Source organism: Barbus barbus (assembly GCF_936440315.1).
Source record: "Barbus barbus genome assembly, chromosome: 12".
NCBI classification, from domain to species: domain Eukaryota; kingdom Metazoa; phylum Chordata; class Actinopteri; order Cypriniformes; family Cyprinidae; genus Barbus; species Barbus barbus.
Window position 1 is genome coordinate 30,435,390 of NC_136740.1, and position 18,691 is coordinate 30,454,080.

The following is an 18,691-nucleotide window of genomic DNA, read 5'->3' on the forward strand; positions in this document are numbered from 1 at the left end:
CAGACATAAACAAAAACTACAAAAAACAACAATTTAAAAAAAAAACTTATAAATAATAAAAAAAACTTAATTAAAAAACGGAACATAAAAATAAAACAGATTCAAAATAATTTTTATTCAAATTATTAATATTATGAAAAACTATAACAATATCTCAATGATACTAAAATAACACTAACAAGAAACTGATTGTAAGTATACTGTAAAATAAATACATAAAAAAACAATAAAAATAATTAGAATTTACTGTAAAATTACAATATAAGTATGTATGTCTTAATGTCATCATTTGTAAACAGTAACCCACTGAGCTTTTATTTTGATAAAAATATGTGCTGCAAGTTTCAGAGTGAGTCTTGGCTCAATGTATTCATTACATGCATGCAGCTACGCATATCTATCATCAACTATACATGTGTCAATGCTTCTCTTGAAACCACTAAAGTATATATATATTTAAATATCATTCAAATATTAAAAATCTTTCTGACCCCAAACTTTTGAATGGTAGTGTATGTATTAGATTAAAAACTACATTTCAAAGTGGCATAAACCAAATAAGTGCTTTTGCCATTTATACACGTGCAACAAGCTCCGACATATGGGGAAAAAATTTGCCAAAAATGCAAATGTGGACTTTTAGGATGGCTTGTGTCATCTATCACCTAACAACCAACCAGAATGCTAAAAGAGAAAATCTATAAAACACTAACAAGGAACATAAACAGTAGCTTTGAATGAAAACAAAGTGAAAACACCAAAACAATGAAGTCAGCATCAGTGAAAAATGCAAATAAACCAAAACAGAAGAGAGTGCCTGTAGAAAACCTGTTTTATTGTGTACTATACGTGGGTTTCCTTACTTGAGCACCTCTTCCCGACACTGTTTCTGCGGGGCGAAGCAAGCGATGGCCCAGACTTTGATCTCAATGCCGTTGTAGAACTGCTTTCCCCTCATATCCCACACACCCTGGTTGGGAGTCGCAATGGCACGATTCTGTTCAGCGGCAGAAAGAGAGAGGATTTAGAAATCTCACACTGGAGGTGATGATGACGAGGCGCTGCATGTGTCAAAGCGGCACGTCAACATTTATGCAATTATTAGACACTTTTATCTAAAGTAATATACTACCAGTCAAAGGTTCGGAGTAAGAAATATCTTTTTATGTTTTTGAAAGGATTCTCTCTTCTGCTCATCAAGGCTACATTTATTTGATTAACAGTAATATTGTGAAATATTATTACAATTTCGAATGACTGTTTTCTATTGTAATATTGTAAAATGTATTTTTTCACTCCAATGTAATTAAGTATCACTCAGAAATCATACTAATATGCTGATTTGCTGCTCAAGAAACATTTCTGATTATTATCAATGTTGAAAACAGCTTTTGCCGTTTAATATTTTTGTGGAAATAATTTATTTTTTTTTAATTTTAAACTCTTTTCAAAACAACAGCATTTACTTGAAATATTTATTTGAAATACAATCTTTACACTATAATGTTATCCAAGATGTCTTTACCATCACTTTGATCAATTTAATGTGTCTCTGTTAAATAAAAGTGTTTTTTTTCTGTTTTTTTTTTTTACTTACCCTAAACAAAATATAATAATAAATGTTTCTTGAGCAGCAAATCAGTATATTATAATGATTTCTGAAGATCATGTGACACTGAAGACTGGAGTAATGATGCTGGAAATACAGCTTTGATCACAGTTCTTTGAAACTGCAATATTTCACAATATTACTGTATTTTTGACCAGTAGTGCATTCCCTGGGAGTTGAACCCATTACCTTGGCGTTACAATAGGGCTGCATGATAAATCGCATCTCGTCAGTAAATTAAAATTATTACTAATCTGTGATTAGTAGTAAATCTCCATCACGTGCTTTCAGATGGAGCAGCATTTACATTTACATTTACATTTATTCATTTAGCTGACACTTTTATCCAAAGCGACTTACAATTGCTATATATGTCAGAGGTCGCACGCCTCTGGAGCAACTAGGGGTTAAGTGTCTTGCTCAGGGACACATTGGTGTCTCACAGTGGATTCGAACCCGGGTCTCTCACACCAAAGGCATGTGTCTTATCCACTGCGCCATCACCACCACCATTTAATACACAGAGCCGTAGTTCACTGACGATATCACGTTCATAATCGAAGGCGATTCATCTGCGATTATGAACGTGATATCGTGTAGCTTGTCAATGATCTACGGCTCTGTTTGTTAAATGCCGCTCCATCTGAAAGCACGTGATGGAGATTTACTACTAATCACAGAGCCGGCTTTACTGACGAGATGAGATTTATCATGCAGCCCTACATTACAAGAATTATGATCTACTTTTTGAGCGACAAGAACAGGAAGTAGAACAGGACCCGTTTGAGCTTCAGATTCAGTAAAACAGATCTTACCCGACCGCCGTACTGCAGGATGGGAGCGGGAAGGACTCTTCCTGTCACCTCGGCCATGTCGTCCTTCACTTTGATTCCAAACTCTTGAATGTAGGGATCCAGATTAAAGTTAGCGTTCTTCATCTGAACAGAAAAAAAATGAAAGATTATGAAAATGCCCTTCAAACATGAAACTGCATTCCCAACCCATTTGACTTCCACAACGTGCATCTTTACTGATTGAAACAGGATAGTTGAGAATTTGAAAAAATTATCTTCATTTTATAGGAACTGATTTGAAAATTGGACATTATAGGGCCCTTTGAATTCCATTTTAGTTTTTTCCAAATTACATTTTAATTTGTGTGGATTCTTTTTTTTTTTCTAGACTCTGTTTTAATGGTTAAATTTAATGTTATTAATTAAAAAAGCATGTCTAATTAATTAAAATCATGAAACTTGCTAAATATAATGAAAGTTTAACAAAAATTACATTTAAGGCCCTATGCAATACTTTTTTTTCTCTCATATTCAGTTGTATTTTTTACCAAATTCTGTTTTCCATTCATTTTCTGAATTCCATTTTAAAAGTTTAATTAGATTTTAATAAAAGCATTTCTAATTAATTGATTTTATTATGTATTTTTTTTCTTTTTTTTATCAGAAATACTGTGTTGTGTATTTTAGTTTTTCTAGTAATTTTTTTTCTGGTAAATATTCCTTGGAAATGAATGTCTCAATAATAGTTTTATTGTTAGTAGGACTATCAATACAGTAATAGTTTTATTATTAGTAGCAGTAATATCATTACATTAAGTAATATATTTTTGTCACAGTTTCTTCAAGTTAAACCTTTAAGACCTTTAAGTTCCTGTTGTATATGATATGCAGGGTTCCCACTCTTTTTCAGCGTTCATATTCCAGGACATTTCAAATTTCATTACGATGGGAATAAAAGACATGGATAACATATTCATGGCCTAAAGTAATATATTCTTCATACACATGCACATTATGGCTATGACTTAACTATAAAAGCAGAACTGCACTGAATGCACACACACTGAGCTGAGCACATTGCCTCTTCATTTGTATTTGATGACTTGACTGACTGGCACTTTCTACATCTACAGTGGTTGCTTGTAGGTCTTTGTTAGTTTGTCCGCAAATGTCCTGTCCCTTGTTTTCAGAAGCCCCTTCCCTGAGTGTGTCTTTTTTCATTTGTGCAGCAACTTTTATATGGCCTTGCCCTCGTTCGTGACTCTTTAGTGCTGACAGACCCATGTTACCGACATCAAAGGATTTCCTGCAAAACTTGCAATATGCCCTTTGCACATCTCCTGATACTTCTCCTAGCCAGTCCCTGAACTGGGGATCATTCCTTCTTAAACTTGCACTGTCTCCCTGACATTTGTGTTGCTTATTTCTGTAATTCAAGATCAGAAATGTTACAGATGCCATTACATGCTCTAGTATCTCTTTTTACATCCCTCCTTGTTCTTAATTTACTGTATATGTTATTGACAGCATTCAGTCATTAGGGGTTAAATGGATCGTAGTTGATCAATAATCCATATTTATCATGAATTTAATGTTTTAAAATAAAATAAAATTGAATAGTAAGAGAAAAGAACACTTTAAAAACTACACTAAAATCACCAGTAGGTGGCAGCAAATAACAGTCTTAATGAGTGAGTCACCAGAGTAATTCTTATTAAACGATTCATTCAAAATGCGTATTCCTTTAAGAATGAAGCAAATCACGGTCTTTATGAATGGTTCATTGAATCGCTTTCGCAACAAAACACTAAGTAAGCGGTTTTCATTCACATAAGAAATAAATAAACGATGTGAATGAAGGAGTTTGTTCTTCGCGCGCTGCCTGAAATGCATCTCTCTGTGTGTGTGTCCAAAGAAAACATTGAGCAAGTAATGTTACCGAATTATTTCACCACTTCTCGCGATGGAATCGTTTGAAATTGCTTGAGCGTGTAAAGTTAGCAAGACAAAACATGTACAACTGATAAACTTTTACTCTGTGATGGTTAAATTGTATAACTAATCCGCAAACCGGTGCGGACTGTTTCCGTATGGATCACGGAACTACGATCCATTTAACCCCTGTTAACAAGATTAGTTTACGTGCTTACCAGACAACATTTGCTGAAAACGTCCGAGCACTTAATTTCTAGCAAGCACCTGCAACCGCCAACACAAGACAGCGTCACTACGTCACAGCTAGATTACTCACGTGTCAAAACTCTGCGTCCCTGAACAGAGCAAGAGGTCCTCGCTGCAGCTGCAGCCTGTAGCACGATGACGTACTGGATCAGATCCAATACGTAGTGGATGTTTTACGCGCATGCGCTGTATAGGTCACGAATAAATTCATATTTACACCGCCACACTCCAGTCCGCTCACATACTCTGATCGGACACCGCCACACTCCACTCCGCTCACATAATTTATGTTTTCTCTCATTTTCCATGTGTTTTCCAGGACTGGAAAATTGGTCATTCATTTTCCAGGATTTCCAGGTTTTCCAGGACGCGTGGAATGGCAGTAGATTTTCTCAAATGAAATGGTCAAATGCTCATGAAGTGACTCGCATAGCAGTTTTAGAAAAGATGTTTGTACTCATATATTGAGATGGCAGAGGCTAAAAAACCACAAGCGTTATGTAGTATGCCATTTACTCAGCGACACAGGATTCATATTCATAAAGTATTTTTGCGGATTAATATTCACAGACCCTAGTCCATTTCGCAATTTGATTTAAGTATACAGACCTACTTTTGATTTAAATGTCCAAAATTTGGCAAAATCCGTGACAATCTGCACTATACAGTAAATTCCATTTTTATGACTGGATTCTGTGATTCTCCACAATGCGGTGCCAACATTACATATCAGAGTGGTTGAGAAGACAGACAGCTTGATTATGTTTGAAAAGGAGAGCAATTTATTACATTTTAACAAAAGATTACAACTTTTTTATCTGGAATTACCTACACTGATGAACTGTATACAGCAAGACCAAAAACAACACGTGCATTAAAAATAAACGATTTATTAATTTATTTGCTACGTTTTAAAGTATATCTTGCAATATATCATAAAATACAAAGTAAATGTTTTTCAATGGGCAATGCAGATAGTATGTAGAGAGCTGATATAATGCAAATATACAATAAAAACGTTTTAATTAAATGAACAAAACTCAAAAAAATACAAATAAAATAACATGCTACAGAACTACCTTTGGTCAATTATCTTTTGCTTTTAGAGGAGCACATGAGTGGAATAGACTCCCAGTAGAGCTGAAAGAATTAAAACATTTAACAGGACACTGTGGTGGTTTCTCGAAAAAGTTGAAAATATGGTTATTGACCCATCAAAATTGTGATCATTTATAGTGATTTATGGATATGGTATGGTAGTCTGTAATTTTGTTTCAATATTCTTGGTTTATTTTATTTATTTATTTTTTCTTCTGCTCTCATATATATATATATATTTTTGTTCTTAATTTGGTATTTTAATATTTTTTTGTTTATATTTTCTTCCTGTCCTTAACATCAACCTGCCAAAAGGGACTATGGATAAAAATTAGCCAGTGCTGGCTAAATCTGGTGCATTTTATATATTGTATGTATTATTAATGTGCATTGTCCCTGATTAAATAAAATGAAAATGGCATAAAATGAAAAAGAAATGGAGCATTGACAGATCTGTCTGTTAAATTTGGAAATACACTGTTTATCAAACAGGTGTGGGTTTAGTTTAACAGCTAATTATCTCAAAATGGTAAAAAAAAAAATGTGTTCATTGATCTGGACGATATAGTGTAACCCTCAACTAAAGTTTTTGGTGACCTTTTTGGAAATTGTTCAAAGACATGGTGAACTTTATTGATCTGAGTGATAAACCGGTTTGTTTATATGAGCATGTGCCCCAATGACAATGAGTGACATTCATTTATTTCTCCTATTCTGTAAGGAATCACTTCATATTCATGTTAACAAAATTCAAGAAAGCTGTGATGTCATCTGCAGATATTCTCTCAAAAAAGGACAGGCAAATGGCCAAAATGGCCACAAACCTTTATATTAGGATAATTCTGGATTTAATGCAAGTTATCACAGAAAATGTTATCTTCTTTGTAAAAACAAACCAAAAATGTGGAAAACTTTCATCAAAAGTGCATTTCTGTCAGCAGAGGTTTTATTTTATATTTACTAGAGATGAGAAAAAGAAGGAATTTAGTGCATTTGGTTCTGGTTTGATACTTTTTACGCTTCATTTAGGAATTCGGGAGAATCATTTGGTTCTGAAATTGTTTTAAGAAGTGAAATCATTCTGAATAGGAACCCGTTTTCAAATCCCAGGTCTAGTTTTTACTGAGGTACAGATCAAATGAATGTCTGTGAATTCGACAGCCTACCACAGACGCTAAGCTGCACTTATTAGATTGAAGTAATTTTGTATATATTAACACCATTTCAGTTAATCAATTACACGTTTTCTTACTATACATTTAAGTTCAATCTGTAAACTTAAAATGCTGCTACCATGTTTTTATGGTAAAGTTCTGGCATCTACAGTTGCAGGTTTGTTTTTTTCCCTTTTAACTCTTTACCTGCCAGCGTTTTGGAAAAAAGTTGCCAGCCACCGCCAGCGTTTTTCTGATTTTCTCTCAAATTTCCTGGCCCCCAGAATATTTTGTTGCATTAATATCTGAACATGCAATACATCAAAATAAAGATCAGACCCTCTACTTTCAAACAAAATTCTAGCTTATTTATTCTAGCTTCAAGCATTGTTTTTTTTATTCAACACTTGAATGTAGGTATGTTTCATAAAATAAAAACATTTTGAGCAAAAAGCTAAAGAAAATCGCATTTTTATCAAATACTACATCTGGATCATATTCAGTAATATTATCAAAGCAAAGATGCAGTAGATGGCTTCCATCAGTACTCCAAAAACTTGCACAGGCCTTTACCACTTTCTGGATCGAGATTTCACTCTGTAACATTAGGCAGTTTTCATTTATAGGCAGTTAGTGTCGATGATCGCCGTCTTCCTCTGAGTCCGCACTTTCGTGACGTAAAGCCGCATTGACTGTCGGGTAGAAGTCTGTCGTGGAGCGACAAGTGTGGATCGAGGGCGCATAACGGCCGCAAAGGGGGTGCTCGTGAGCACCCTTCTGAATGCTAAAATGAGGAATGGACACCCTACAGCAGGGGTCGCAAGTAAGTTTGGCATCGGGCCAAAAATGAATTTCACCACTAGATGGCAGGCCAGAGCATAGTCAAAGGATAATTTAAGATATCAATTGATGAAAAATGCAACCAGAATTGCCTGTGACAGACTGTTACAGTGTATTTTGTAACTGGTAGTGAGCTGTTACTCTGTGTAAAATCCTGCGACAGTCATTAACAAAAAGCCACATTTGTGTGGGGGTGTCCGATCAGAGTATGTGAGTGGAGTGGAGTGTGGCAGTGTCCGATCAGAGTATGTGAGTGGAGTGGAGTGTGGCAGTGTCCGATCAGAGTATGTGAGTGGAGTGGAGTGTGGCAGTGTCCGATCAGAGTATGTGAGCAGAGTGGAGTGTGGCGGTGTCCGATCAGAGTATGTGAGCAGAGTGGAGTGTGGCGGTGTCCGATCAGAGTATGTGAGCAGAGTGGAGTGTGGCGGTGTCCGATCAGAGTATGTGAGCGGAGTGGAGTGTGGCGGTGTCCGATCAGAGTATGTGAGCGGAGTGGAGTGTGGCGGTGTCCGATCAGAGTATGTGAGCGGAGTGGAGTGTGGCGGTGTCCGATCAGAGTATTTGAGCGGAGTGGAGTGTGGCAGTGTCCGATCAGAGTATGTGAGCGGAGTGGAGTGTGGCGGTGTCCGATCAGAGTATGTGAGCAGAGTGGAGTGTGGCGGTGTCCGATCAGAGTATGTGAGCAGAGTGGAGTGTGGCGGTGTCCGATCAGAGTATGTGAGCAGAGTGGAGTGTGGCGGTGTCCGATCAGAGTATGTGAGCAGAGTGGAGTGTGGCGGTGTCCGATCAGAGTATGTGAGCGGAGTGGAGTGTGGCGGTGTCCGATCAGAGTATGTGAGCGGAGTGGAGTGTGGCGGTGTCCGATCAGAGTATGTGAGCGGAGTGGAGTGTGGCGGTGTCCGATCAGAGTATGTGAGCGGAGTGGAGTGTGGCGGTGTCCGATCAGAGTATGTGAGCGGAGTGGAGTGTGGCGGTGTCCGATCAGAGTATGTGAGCGGAGTGGAGTGTGGCGGTGTCCGATCAGAGTATGTGAGCGGAGTGGAGTGTGGCGGTGTCCGATCAGAGTATGTGAGCGGAGTGGAGTGTGGCGGTGTCCGATCAGAGTATGTGAGCAGAGTGGAGTGTGGCGGTGTCCGATCAGAGTATGAGAGCAGAGAGGAGTTTGGCGGTGTCCAATCAGAATCAGAATCAGAATGAGCTTTATTGGCCAAGTATGTTTACACATACAAGGAATTTGTTGTAGTGACAGAAGCTCCACAGTGCAACAGAAAGACGGTAACAGGACAGGACACAGGTAATAAAACAAAATAACAAGAAATAGCCAATAACCAATGTAAAAAGCAGCAAAAAAAAAAAAAAATACACAATATATAATATAGGCGACTATGTATGTACAGGTCAAGTATGTGCAAATTAGAAATGAGAAAAATAAAATAAGTGAGTGTGGTGAATGGATAATGAATTAGTTGTGTGTTCCACGTTTATTTATTGAGTGTTCATGAGAAGTATTGACTGAGGGAAGAAACTGTTCCTGTGTCTGGTCGTTCTGGTGCTCAGAGCTCTGTAGCGTCGACCAGACGGTAACAGTTCAAAGAGGTTGTGTGCTGGATGTGAGGGGTCCAGAGTGATTTTACCAGCCCTTTTGCTCACTCTGGATAAGTACAGTTCTTGGAGAGTGGGGAGGGTTGTACCAATGATTCGCTCAGCAGTCCGGACTACCCTCCATAGTCTTTTGAGGTCAGATTTGGTAGCTGAGCTGAACCAGACAGTTATTGAGGTGCAGAGGATGGATTCAATGATGGCAGAGTAGAACTGTTTCAGTAAGTCCTGTGGCAGGTTGAACTTCCTCAGCTGGCGAAGAAAGTACAACCTCTGCTGGGCCTTCCTGACAATGGAGTCAATGTGAATATCCCACTTCAGGTCCTGAGAGATGGTGGTGCCCAGGAATCTGAATGACTCCACTGCAGTCACAGTGCTGTTCATGATGGTGAGTGGGGGGAGAGCAAGGGGGGTTTCTCCTGAAGTCCACGATCATCTCCACGGTTTTGAGTGTGTTAAGCTCCAGGTTGTTGAGACTGTACCAGACAGCCAGCTCCTTAACCTCCTGTCTGTAAGCAGACTCGTCACCGTCCTGGATGAGGCCGATCAGTGTGGTGTTGTCTGCAAACTTCAGGAGCTTGACAGAGGGGTCTTTAGAGGTGCAGTCGTTGGTGTAGAGGGAGAAGAGCAGTGGGGAGAGAACGCAGCCCTGAGGAGCTCCAGTGCTGATGGTTCGGGTGCTGGATGTGAATTTGCCAAGCTTTACTAACTGCTGTCTGTCTGTCAGGAAGCTGTTGATCCACTGGCAGACGGAGGTGGGGACGGAGAGCTGAGTTAGTTTATTTTGAAGGGTTTCCGGGATAATGGTGTTAAAAGCAAAGCTGAAATCCACAAACAGGATTCTCACATAAGTCCCTGGTCTATCCAGATGCTGCAGGATGAAGTGTAGTCCCATGTTGACTGCATCATCCACAGACCTGTTTGCTCTGTAGGCAAACTGCAGGGAGTCCAGTAAGGGTCCAGTGATGTCCTTCAGATAAGCCAGAACCAGTCTTTCGAATGATTTCATGGCTACAGACGTTAGGGCCACAGGTCTGTAGTCATTAAGTCCAGTAATTTTGTGTTTCTTTGGGACGGGGATGATGGTGGAGCGTTTGAAGCATGAGGGGACTTCACACAGCTCCAGTGATCTATTGAAGATCTGTGTGAAGATGGGGGCCAGCTGATCAGCACAGATTTTTAGGCAGGCTGGTGACACACCATCTGGACCAGGTGCTTTCCTTCTTTTGTTCTTCCTGAAGATCTGGCACACATCATCTTCGCTGATTTGAATTGTAGGTGTGGGGGAGAGAGGGGTTGCTGGAGGTGTGAATGGTTGTGTGGAGGGGTGTTCTGGGCGGGTGTCATCGTTCAAAACGACAAAAGAACTCGTTTAAGTCGTCTGCCAGGTGTTGATTCTCCAGAGTGCTGGGGGGTGGTGTTTTGTAGCTGGTGATGTCCTTCAATCCTAACCACACTGAAGCAGGATCACTGGAAGAGAATTTGTTCCTGAGCTTGTAAGAATAATTCCTCTTTGCCACTCTGATCTCCTTTTCCAGTGTGTATTTGGCCTGTTTGTACAAGACTTTATCCCCCTTTCTGTGAGCATCTTCTTTGGCCTGACGGAGCTGTCTGAGTTTGGCAGTGAATGTGAGTGGTAGTGTGGTGGTGTCCGATCAGAGTATGTGAGTGGAGTGTGGCGGTGTCCGATCAGAGTATGTGAGTGGAGTGTGGCGGTGTCCGATCAGAGTATGTGAGTGGAGTGTGGCGGTGTCCGATCAGAGTATGGGAGCGGAGTGGAGTGTGGCCGTGTCCGATCAGAGTATGTGAGCGGAGTGGAGTGTGGCCGTGTCCGATCAGAGTATGTGAGCGGAGTGGAGGATCAACAATTTCCCCTCCGCACTCCGAGCATTTAATAATCACTCCGCGCTCACTGATATCAGAAACACCGCTCCGCGTCTAAAGTATTTCAGTAGGCTATGTTTGAAATATTACAGTTCTATGGAAGCCCGTTTCCGCCACTGAATAAAAAATAAAAAAAGGTTATTCTTATCCTACGGTCTCGTGGACTTAACGGAGACGCGCACGCGGCGGCCATTGTAAGTCCGTAAGACCGCAAGTGCACATGAAGTGTTCCATTTGGGACAGGGCCTGAGATCACTTATCTCTGCGTCTTCCTCGTCTGTGGTTTTGATCGGCACTTTCTAGACTTATTCAGGAGATGCGAAATAGCACCCCCTAGCGGATAATACTGAAAACACGGAAACCCAGAAAATTCCGAAGTGTTGTCTCATCATTAATAATGAAAAAATTCTGTGTTTGGCGGGGAAAGAGTTAACCATAAATTTTACTGAATCATTCTGCGTGCAAACAGCAATAAAAGTATAAATATATATGTATATATAAAAGTATTATATAATTTAGATAAATTAATCTAGAATATTCTTTTAAACGACGCAGTTTTCTATCATTTACAAATACTTAGATTTTTCAAATGTTGTGAATATGTATCTTGTTGATCTTATTTAGTTATAGTTATGGTTCCTTTGAAAAATTGAATAGCAAGCCATTTAATAGCAAATGCTGATGTTTTTTTTAATACATGCACAAGTTTTTGCTAGATTTTCCAGAATATTCTTTTAAAGGATGCTGTTTTCTGTAATTTACAAATGTTGCGATTTTTCAAATGTAACAAATTACTAATATTGTGAATATATACACTCACCTAAAGGATTATTAGGAACACCATACTAATACTGTGTTTGACCCCCTTTCGCCTTCAGAACTGCCTTAATTCTACGTGGCATTGATTCAACAAGGTGCTGAAAGCATTCTTTAGAAATGTTGGCCCATATTGATAGGATAGCATCTTGCAGTTGATGGAGATTTGTGGGATGCACATCCAGGGGACGAAGCTCCCGTTCCACCACATCCCAAAGATGCTCTATTGGGTTGAGATCTGGTGACTGTGGGAGCCATTTTAGTACAGTGAACTCATTGTCATGTTCAAGAAACCAATTTGAAATGATTTGAGCTTTGTGACATGGTGCATTATCCTGCTGGAAGTAGCCATCAGAGGATGGGTACATGGTGGTCATAAAGGGATGGACATGGTCAGAAACAATGCTCAGGTAGGCCGTGGCATTTAAACGATGCCCAATTGGCACTAAGGGGCCTAAAGTGTGCCAAGAAAACATCCCCCACACCATTACACTACCACCACCAGCCTGCACAGTGGTAACAAGGCATGATGGATCCATGTTCTCATTCTGTTTACGCCAAATTCAAATTTACGCCATACCATCTGAATGTCTCAACAGAAATCGAGACTCATCAGACCAGGCAACATTTTTCCAGTCTTCAACGGTCGAATTTTGGTGAGCTCGTGCAAATTGTAGCCTCTTTTTCCTATTTGTAGTGGAGATGAGTGGTACCCGGTGGGGTCTTCTGCTGTTGTAGCCCATCCGCCTCAAGGTTGTGCGTGTTGTGGCTTCACAAATGCTTTGCTGCATACCTCGGTTGTAACGAGTGGTTATTTCAGTCAAAGTTGCTCTTCTATCAGCTTGAATCAGTCGGCCCATTCTCCTCTGACCTCTAGCATCAACAAGGCATTTTCGCCCACAGGACTGCCGCATACTGGATGTTTTTCCCTTTTCACACCATTCTTTATAAACCCTAGAAATGGTTGTGCGTGAAAATCCCAGTAACTGAGCAGATTGTGAAATACTCAGACCGGCCCGTCTGGCACCAACAACCATGCCACGCTCAAAATTGCTTAAATCACCTTTCTTTCCCATTCTGACATTCAGTTTGGAGTTCAGGAGATTGTCTTGACCAGGACCACACCCCTAAAAGCATTGAAGCAACTGCCATGTGATTGGTTGATTAGATAATTGCATTAATGAGAAATTGAACAGGTGTTCCTAATAATCCTTTAGGTGAGTGTATGTTGTTGATCTATTTGGCAACAATGGTTAAAATAAGGTTTTCTTTGATTGCAAAACTTTATGCGTAACTGTTAAGATGCATACCACTTATCAAAAGGCTGAAAAACATGCATTTCTTTCTTTTTGCTGTATTTTTTCAGCTCTATTTTATCCTATGGGTAAAAATACTCTGGCTATGTAACCATGACAACAATACACTAGCCAGTGCTCACTGTAAGTAAAGCTGGGGCGTCTCCCGCGTGCACACTAGAGGTCAGCACTCACCAGTCTGCTGATCTCCTCCTGTCTGTCTGGTGCTGATCGAGCTGTGGCTTTGATCATGGTGGAGGTTTGATTATCTGTCAGTTTCTTGATGCACCGCTGCCCTGGTACAATATTGCACACCTACGAGAACAGCAAACCACATCAGAAAAGAGAAGGTCGTCTATGGCCGTTCTAACCATACGGATGACAGGACTGACCTCCAGGGGCAGGTAGGTGTGTTTCTGCTCCTGCCCCACCTGTAGGCAGGGCAGATGGGGGTATTTGAGCTGCAGGTTGTACTTCTGTTTGAAGTATTGAGCCACGGTACACTCCACCGTCTGTCCGCTCTCAAGCTGCAGGGGAAACCTGGAGAATGGAGACACGAGCGACAAGATCTTCATTCGCTGATCGCATTTCAAGATTTAAATCAGAGTTTAGACATATTAGCAGTTATTAGACAAATTATTTGACTGCAGAAAACAAAGATGCATTTCACACAGACACAGAAGTAACTGTGAAGCAACAGGGTTAACTAAAACTAAAATCATAAAAAAAAACATTTTTGTTACCTGAATTAAAATAAATAATAAAATAATAAAATAATAATAAAAAAAAAAAAAAAAAATATATATATATATATATATATATATATATATATATATATATATATATATATATATATATATATATATATATATATATATATATATATATATTTTTTTTTTTATTATTTATTATTATTATTTTAAAAAATTATTATTTGCTAAATGTATCAAATTTACATATTTATTATATTTTTACGTATTGGGTTGTTATCGTTATTTAATGCTTGTTTGAATAAATCTCTCAGGACAAAATTATTATTACAGGCACCATTTAAATGTTTATATTTCAACTACGAATTCAAATATTAAAATAATGGTATCATTATATAATAAATTATATAATAAAATTAATAAATTTTTAAAAACTTTATAAAAACTGTATATATATATATAAGTAAGTAAAGTAAGTAAGTAAATTTTATTTATATAGCACATTTAAACATAGCAAAGCTATCCAAAGTGCTTAACAATGTAACAGAAATTAAAATGAAAAAAGAAAACAAAAAAGGAGCAAACAAGACAACCAATAAAACATCAATAAAATTGAAATTAAAATGCTAAAGAAAAAAAGATATGTTTTCAATCTTGATTTAAAACTGGTAATGGAAGGTGCAAGGCGGCATTCTAGAGGTAACTGGTTCCATAGACGAGGGGCATTAACTGAAAAGGCTCTGTCACCCTTGGTTTTCAAACGGGAGCGAGGGACAGATAAAAGAGCCCTGTCAGTGGATCTTAAACGTCTGGTAGTTGACAAAGGGATAAGAAGAACTTTAAGATAAGACGGAGCTTGATTGTTAAGAGCTTTAAAAACAAACAGCAGAATCTTAAACTGAACTCTAAAATGGACAGGAAGCCAGTGTAGTGAAGCCAAAATTGGAGTGATGTGGTCATATTTCTTTGCCCCAGTCAGCAGCCTTGCAGCTGCATTTTGTACCAACTGGAGGCGTGAAAGCGATGACTGAGGAAGACCTGAGTACAGAGAATTACAGTAATCTAGACGTGAGGTAATAAAAGCATGAATAACCTTCTCCAAATCTTGAAAAGACAAAAATGATTTAAGTTTGGAAATGACCCGTAATTGATAAAAACTGCTCCTAACGACCGAATTAATTTGTTTGGATAAACATAATTCTGAGTCTATAATAACACCCAGGTTTCTAACTTGTGAGGAAATGGAGGGGAAATGGTTGCCCAGCTCCTCAATGATACTCATTCTCGTTTTTTGGGGACCAAAAACAATAATTTCTGTTTTATTCTCATTTAGTTGGAGAAAGTTATTTGACAACCATAATTTAATATCTGAGATACATTCCAGCAGTGGTTGAATGGACTCACCAACTTTTAGTGGGAGGTACAACTGTGTATCATCAGCATACAGATGAAAAGAAACATTGTGCTTTCTGATAATATCCCCCAGAGGGCGCATATATAGGTTAAAAACAAGTGGTCCCAAAATAGAGCCCTGGGGTACTCCAGTAATAATTGGGGCAGATGATGAGGAGAATTTGCCTAGCTCTACAGAAAAAGACCTGTCTTTAAGATAAGAGTTGAACCATTGTAAAGCTGTACCCCTGATACCGATCAGATGTTCTAACCGCCCAATAAGAACATTATGATCCACGGTATCAAAGGCAGCTGTAAGATCGAGTAGAATCAGTACTGCATTTTTACCAGCATCAACTGCAACCAAAATATCATTGAACACTTTAAGCAAAGCAGACTCTGTACTGTGATAAGCAGTGAAACCAGATTGAAAAGGTTCAAATAAATTAGCAGTATTTAAGAATGTGATCAACTGTGATTGGACAACTTTTTCTAAAAGTTTTGACAAAAAGGATAATTTCGAAACAGGCCGAAAATTATTAAAACAACCTTCATCCAAACCTTGCCTCTTAAGCAACGGCTGAACAACCGCATGCTTAAAACAATTAGGAACCACACCAGTATCCAAAGATGAGTTAACCAACGCTTGGATACTGGGTCCAATTACTGGAAAGGCTGCTTTTATGATCTCAGGAGGAACAACATCTAGTGAAGAGTTAGTAGTCTTCATTTTGTTAACGAGATCAGAGAGTTCAGTTAAAGAGACATGTTGAAAATTACAAAATAAAAATGGACTAGCAGGCAAATTTAAAGACAGGTCTGAGAGCTGTGAAATAAAAGATAAGCGAATGTTACTCACTTTATCAACAAAAAATGTCAGAAATTTCTCACAGAGCCCTGCTGACAGTTCCCTAGAATACTGGGAATTTGGATTAATAACTGAATTTATCGTGGAGAATAAAATCTTAGGTCTATGACAGTGTGCCGAAATCAGCTCCGAAAAATATTTTGATCTGGCTGATTTAGCAGCGCTCTGAAACTTAACCAGACACTCTTTAAAAATCTCAAGAGACACAGTCAGCCGATCATGCTTCCATCTCCTCTCTGCTTTACGGCACGCCTGTCTAAGAGAGCGAGCGTTGTCATCCAACCAGTAATACGATTTTATCTTAGGTTGTTTCAATTTAAAAGGAGCAATCGAATCTAAAATATTAGTACAATCTGTGTAAAAGAGAGAAATCAAATCGTTAGGCCCATAGGATGTCATTGCAGAATGCAAGATAGATTCTTCAACAGCATTGGCTAGATAATGTTCACTGAACTGAGAAACAGTCAGTGAGTTTATAAAACGAGAATAAGAACCAACAGGCTTATTCACAGTAGCAGAGCTCACAACAGGAACCTTAAAAACAATGGGTTTATGATCGGAGAAGGAAGCATCATCAATAAAAACATCAACTACAGAGGAACCATATGACATAATAAGGTCAAGTGTGTGACCAAGGATATGAGTTGCTTGATTTATATGCTGAGAAAAACCAAACGAGTCCAATATATTACTAAACTCAGCAACCAAAGGACGCCCCGGGCAGCAAAGATGTATGTTAAAATCACCCAGTAGCAACATACGATCATACAACGGAGCAACAGAAGTTAAAAATTCTGAAAACTCACTTATAAAACTTCTATCAAAATTAGGAGGCCTATAGATGAGAGCACAAAACAGCGCGGATGAAGTAGACTGCAATGCCACACACTGTGCTTCAAAAGATGAAAAAGTCCGAGCAGAAACTGATTGAATTTTAAGTGATTGCTTAAAAACCATTGCAACCCCACCACCCCTACCAGCAGATCTTGGGGTACTTATAAAACGACAGTTCGATGGACAAAGTTCTTCAAAAACTGACAACTCACCAGCACCGGCCCAAGTCTCAGTCAAAAACAAAATGTCCAGATCCAAACGGGTGCAAAAGTCATGTAGAATGAAAGTTTTGTTGCATACAGACCTAGCGTTCACTAAGGCCATATTCAAAGGAGGCTGTGATGACAAGTCCAAATCCAGATGTTGATCAAAGTCCAGTTGGTGAAGATTTGAACAGTTCACTCCTCTTTGACGAATCCGTAAACGCGGAGGAGCAGAAAAAATAGATGAGTGACAATCCGGAAAAACCGGGAGATGAAAAACATATCTGTAATCCCATGAACGTCGCGATAATTGCAGACCCTCCAAGCACTTACTATCCAGAGGAAATTCAATCGAAGGCTGTATGGAAGAGGAAGCAATTGCCCTTCTGATTCTCACACGAACACCACCACGATTTCCTCTCTTCCTGCGTCGTTTCCTAGGAACACAGCACGGTAACCTGCGAGCGCATTCCAGCGCGGGTTGGTTGAACGAGGATTGAGAATGAGAGTGCAGAAACGGGCACCATCCACAATAAAGTCCCATACCACTTTTGATATTCAGTAAAGCTTGGCGATCGTAGGTGAGCACTGAAACTGCATAGAACCAGTGCACAATAATGCAATAAACGAACAGCACAGATGACAGACGAACAGGTACCACAGGTACACCAAACTGAGACAGACGAGAGACAGAGAGACGGCAAGCCGGGTACACTGGCGCCATCTTGGGAGAGAGAGAGTCCATATGTGTATATACACATATGTATATATATATATATATATATATACACATATGTATATATGTGTGTATATATATATATATATATATATATATATATATATATATATATGTATATATATACAGTTTTTATAAAGTTTTTAAAAATTTATTAATTTTATTATATAATTTATTATATAATGATACTATTATTTTACTATTTGAATTCGTAGTTGAAATATAAACATTTAAATGGTGCCTGTAATAATAATTTTTTCCTGAGAGATTTATTGCACCAAAAGGCACCATCGTAGAAGTGCTAATTAAATGTCATCGTTTTCAATCCTCCAAAACAGTTTCAGATGAAACTGAAAATTCATTAAATAATTTCAGCTTCTGTTAAATTGAAATGAAAAATGAAAATGATAGTATGAATGCTGAAGGCTTCAGAGAAAGTTTTGCAGCACAATACTCACGTTTGGTGACTAGCAGGGCGACGTGTGACGTTACAGACGCGGTACTTTCTTTTCATTTGACCACAGTGCGTAACCTCCACCTTCAGACCTGCCACCGACAAAACACGCAAAAACAACGAGTTAAGCAGCGTTATGAAAGCTTGTTATGGTCATTTTTTGAGGTTTTCAAAACAACAATTCAAACCACAAAAAATAAATAAATCGAATGCATTATAAATTA

General features: G+C 38.6%; 1 protein-coding gene across 2 annotated transcripts in view; it reads right to left on the minus strand.

The window, feature by feature from the left end:
* LOC306877752 (protein argonaute-1-like) overlaps positions 1 to 18,691 on the minus strand; it is a 65,640-nt gene that overhangs the window by 11,085 nt on the left and 35,864 nt on the right. For both annotated transcript variants that reach the window (XM_079429696.1, XM_079429697.1), the window contains 5 exons: positions 18,472 to 18,559; positions 13,663 to 13,810; positions 13,466 to 13,585; positions 2,425 to 2,547; positions 864 to 997 (listed from right to left, as the gene is read on the minus strand). In XM_079429696.1, the coding sequence (XP_079285822.1) occupies positions 864 to 997; positions 2,425 to 2,547; positions 13,466 to 13,585; positions 13,663 to 13,810; positions 18,472 to 18,559 (613 nt within the window). The remainder of the gene's footprint in view (positions 1 to 863; positions 998 to 2,424; positions 2,548 to 13,465; positions 13,586 to 13,662; positions 13,811 to 18,471; positions 18,560 to 18,691) is intronic.